Raw genomic sequence first — 4,954 nt, 5'->3', positions numbered from 1 at the left:
TTCAAGCCTTCACCCTGAAATGTTACTGTGTGTTCGGTTGCAATTACACACGCCTTTCCAGCTCTGATTTTCATCTCTTGTCTTGTGCACTATACTAAGACCTTAGGTCTGCCATTGGGTGTGATTTCAATCCCTCCCTTTGTCCCTGTGTCTGGCAGCTCCAGACAACTCCTCCTGGTGCAGTTTAGTGTCCTCAGTCTCCCTGGAGTCTGATGAGGAAGCTGATATTTCTTTTTTTTTTTTTTCATCCAACAGGAAGCCATAACTTTATTAATGATAGAAACAGTACAAATTTCAAACCAAGCTGCAGTTATTCTTTTGAAACACCAAAAAAAGTCCTCGTTTTCAGATGGTTACATTGTTAATTCCATAATAGCATTTACAATATCATTACTGTTGTTCTTCAGGGCCCGGACTGCCTTTGCTCTTGACACATTTGCTTGTGACATGACCAATTCTATGTCCTTAACCTCTACACCGGTTTCATCAACCTCTTCTTCTTCACTCTCCTTTTGTACAGTTGGAGTCTGTGTGTTTTCTTGAATGTTTGAGACAGCTTCACCTTGAACTTTGAATTTCTCAGCAGCTGCTAGTTGTCCTTGCTGAGATAAATCCTCGATCTTGGCTTCCCCAAAAACTATGTAGGTATCTGAAGCGGGGCTCTTGTAGACATCTGGTTTTGTGATGACAAAGAGGATATTCTTAGATTTCCGGATAGTGACTCTTGTAGCCCCTGTAACCTGTCGAAGACCCAGTTTGGACATAGCCTTCCGTGCCTTCTTTTCACTCCGGCTCTGTTTTGCTTTACTGACTGGTTCTTCATCGATTTCAGCAGCTGCTGCCAGCTGGGCCTGTTGTGTGGTTGCCTGTGTGGAATCCTGTTCCTCAAGCTCTGGTACTGGTTCATCACTGTCAGATTCTGTTCCAGACCCTGTCTCAGTCTGGGGCTGTGGCAACTCCTGCTCTGTAGCAGGGACGGTTTCTGTGGCTTCACCAGGCATTTTGTGAGGGGAACGCGGAACCAAGATGGCAGCAGAAAGAGAGCGAGCGAGAGCGTGACCCACGCCTGTTGCAGAAGGAAGCCTGGTGGAGTGGCGAAGCTGATATTTCTACCAGGTTTTGGCCCCTGCAGGAGGACTGGCCCATTAGTAGCCCAACATTCGGGCTCAGTGCTGCCCCAGTCTCCAAGAGAGAGTCAGGCATCCTTTTTAAGATTGAGTCCCTGAGTCATAAGCTGTCATTTCTGTTACATTTTATTTGTTAGAAACAAATCACCAAGAGTGGTTCACATTCAAGGGGAGGGGAATTCGGCTTGACTTTCTGAAGGGAGGAGTTTCAAAAATTTGAGGGCATGTTTTATAACCACAGAGTCAGTCTTTGGGGAAAGCTTCTTTCCACATACCACCCATTTTTTTTTTTTTTTTTTTTTTTTTAGAGAGAGAGCATGCAAGCATGGGGAGGGAAGATAGGAAGGGCAGAGAGAGAGAAAGGGAGAGAGAGAGAGAGAGAGAGACACTTAAGCAGACTCCATGCTCAGCGTGGATCCTGACTCAGGGCTCGACCTCACGACCCCGAGATCATGACCTGAACCAAAATCAAGAGTTGGATGCTTAATCGACTGAGCCACCCAGGTGCCCCCATACCACCCAATTCTTAAGATGATCTGCTCTGCTGGCCCATTCTGGCAGATTCTAGATGCTCACCTTTATCTTTGGCCAGGGGTCCTAAACCAGCCACTAGACAGAGAGCCTTTTCTATTTCTAATATTCAATCGAGGTTGCTGTCAATATCCAAGGGGTCTAATCTCTTTATAATGATAAGGTTCAGTCATTTATTGAGCACTTACTGTGTGAATTGGTAACTGGTGCATTGGTTATGCCCTAATTGCCTGTGTCTTCCTTGGTGAGTCACATGTCCTAACACAACCAACCAAAGCCTTTGTCACTAAGAGATTAAATTGAGTTAATAAGTTCCAAATTTTTGTATATTAACCAGGCACAGAACTGCCACATGAATATATGCAGCTAGAACAGAATGCAAAGCTGCTCAGCTGAGAGGGTGAGAAGTGGCTGAAATCTGGCCCACACTCCACCAGCTGAGTTAATTTGGACTCCATGTGCCTAGAGGAAAGGGAGACTTTTTCCGACGTGCACAGGTGTGCTATTGATCTGCTCAGCACGAAGACCTCAGGGCTAATTTTTACATCCGTGTGTGTGAGCTGGCAGTGGCCCTGGTTGGATGTCTTTTTGTTGCACACAACAAAAACCAACTCAAACTGGTTTTAGCAAAACAGAAATTTAAACGAAAAAAAAATCTAGCTTTCATAGTTGGCTTCAACATGGCTGGATCCAAGTAACCAGGTCATGTAGCCAGGAATCTCTTTCTCTCCTTTTCTTAGATCTGCCTTTCTTCATGTTAACATTATTCACAGGAAGAATCTCTTAAGTGGTGGCATGTTGACCAGATTTACCTCCTCTCTTAGCCACCCCAGGACTAAAAGAAGTTTTCTAGTGTTTCCAGTCCTGTGGTTAAATCTCATGGGTCTGTTTTGAAGCATTCATGTGCCAATGGCCATGAAATTCTCTGATTTGACTGTCTCTAGAGCTGGGGAGTTGGTTCTACCCCGTTCAAACCACACTAAATTTGAGAGTGGATGGTTATCTATTTTTTTAAAAAATGATGCTTTTACCAGAAAAAAAGTAGTGGAAATAGATCTTGGATGGATTAACAATAATACATAGCTACTACATCTATTCACTGGATTCACACTTGGGTATGGCCAGTCAGCATAGAGTCAAATTACAGAAAGGGGACTGAGAAGATGATAAAGAAAAAGTGTGGGTCTTACCCATAATCCTGTGGCAGCCACAGGTTACCCTCAGGTAACCTACAGATTCTCTTCTCAGGGAATTGAAAAGCTATTCCCGTAGCTCGGTTTGGCCTCTCAGTATCGGCGATATAACTGGGATCTCTTACATAGCCTCTGGATTTTATCTCATTCCATCCTGTTTTCTATCTAGCTCTTGCTCATGGCTCCTTGTAGTATATACTGCAGAAGCCGGGGTTTGAAGAATACTCATGGTATGCTTTGGATGTGTCAGTCCTTGATGTCCCTGACTTTTCCTTTCTTGTTCTCAGGCTGTCTCACTTCTGAGTCTTTTTCTGAGGAGTGGGAGCTGATATCTATAGGCACAGACTCTTCTGAAGGGACCCCAAAGAGCCTTCTTCTCATTCACAGGAGGTAGGTAGACCTACCTGAGAAAGGTCTAGAAGAGGATGGTCTAAGAAATGCTAGTTTGTTATGTTACCTATCAGAATCCAGAGATTTGATCACAAGGCAGGAAACAGTCACTTGAGGAATTTATCCTATTTGGGGCCGTGTGCTTCAGGGTGGCCCATTCTTGGCCAGTGTTTTAAGCCAATCCATCAGTTGCATTTCTTGGTCTACAGAAATTGGTTAGGAAACGGAGTCACAACCCAAGGACAGCCAATGCTTCTCAAAGGGAATGTTTCTGGTTCTTTTAGGAAAGGGTTCCTTTTTTGTTTGTTTACTTCTTGCAGGCCTTGAACCTGGAAGTATGCAAAAGCTGGAGCTTTTTTGCCAGCTAAAAGCCATAAAGAGTAATCAGCTCTGAGGAGCCACTAGTACAGAGGAAGTGAAAGCTAAGAAATGGAGAGAAAATGCCAAGACGTGGGAGGTAGTTTTAGACCTTGGAGCAAGTCATGCCTGACTTGCTAGACAACTCCTGGGCATTTCAGTCTTGAGATCCAGAAAATTCACTGTCTGTCTTGTTCTCTATCACCTGCAAACAAAAAATTCCTCAGGAATGCATCCTGACACCATGCTGTTCCAGTGATTACAGAGGTCCACTAGGGCCTGCATGCTCCTCTTCAGACCCAGAGCGCGGCTTCTCACATTCCCAACCCTATCTCCAGAATCCCAGTTAGCCCCTCCCCACCCTGCTGAACCCGTTTCTCTCTTTGTAAATGTATGATAATAAGTCATGCCACCCACCACCTACGGGGGTTGAGGACTAATTAGAACACTTGTGAAATTCTTTGCTTTTACAAAATGTCAGCAAAAGAGCTCTATGTATTATCTCTTACTCTTGATTCTCCTGCCCTTAAAAAAAACTTCTGCAAAATAAAATTTGTCTTTTCTTTTAAAATATGACCAATTATCTAGATTCACTTCTTTTTAAAAAAATTTATTTATTTGACAGAGAGAGAGACAGCTAGAGAGGAAACAAAAGCAGGGAGAGTGGGTGAGGGAGAAGCAGGCTCCCTGCTGAGCAGGGAGCCCTATGTTGCGGGGCTCCATCCCAGGACCCTGGGATCCCAGGCACCTCCTAGATTCACTTCTTAAGGCGCAAACAGCTAGATGAAAAATATTTCTCTCTGTGGTAGGGGGTGGGATTCGGGGACAAACTGGCTCTCTCTTTTCTGTTCTCTCACTTTTCCCCCTGGATTTTTCTAAATTCTTGACTTTTGGGTTTCCAGTACGGGAAAGAAATGCAGTTATTCAGACAATGCCAACACCAGTGAGAGGTTAACTTGACTTTGTTTTGAATCTGGGTTTATCCCCAATTGGTATCATTTTGAGAAAATGTTCCCCTCATTTGTGTGAGTAAAGTAGCTTTACCATGGAGGAAATTGACCATCTGATAAGAACATCAGGAAAGAAAAAAGTGCATGAAAATGTATTGGAAAGGAAGGGGAGAAATAGAGGATGAGCAGTAAAGAGAGGAAGGTGACATGGATTGAGATAGAAAATGTACTTGAATCAACCTCTGATCATGGTGTCAAATTTTGGTTAGATAATAGAATACTGGTAGGGTTGCCAGATTTAGCAAATAAAAATACAAGACACCAAGTTGAATTTGAATTTTAGATAAATAATAAATAATTTTTTAGTATAAGTATGTCACATTTAAACATTGCCAGCCAATCTTTG

General features: G+C 43.4%; 1 protein-coding gene across 1 annotated transcript; it reads right to left on the bottom strand.

The window, feature by feature from the left end:
• Nucleotides 1–304: 304 nt before the first annotated feature.
• On the bottom strand, nucleotides 305–1,086 carry LOC113918128 (nascent polypeptide-associated complex subunit alpha-like). Its single transcript, XM_035723075.1, has one exon. The coding sequence runs from the start codon at nucleotides 999–1,001 to the stop codon at nucleotides 354–356; it is 648 nt and encodes a 215-aa protein (XP_035578968.1). The 5' UTR covers nucleotides 1,002–1,086; the 3' UTR covers nucleotides 305–353.
• Nucleotides 1,087–4,954: the final 3,868 nt, after the last annotated feature.

This window comes from Zalophus californianus, chromosome 1 (genome assembly GCF_009762305.2).
Source record: "Zalophus californianus isolate mZalCal1 chromosome 1, mZalCal1.pri.v2, whole genome shotgun sequence".
In the NCBI taxonomy this organism is placed as follows: domain Eukaryota; kingdom Metazoa; phylum Chordata; class Mammalia; order Carnivora; family Otariidae; genus Zalophus; species Zalophus californianus.
Note: the sequence above shows the minus strand (reverse complement) of the source record. Positions and strands in the feature narration are given on the sequence as shown.

What these genes read in the sequence shown, in the direction of transcription:
- LOC113918128 (XM_035723075.1), bottom strand. Translation starts at nt 1,001, where the DNA reads ATGCCTGGTGAAGCCACAGAAACCGTCCCTGCTACAGAGCAGGAGTTG.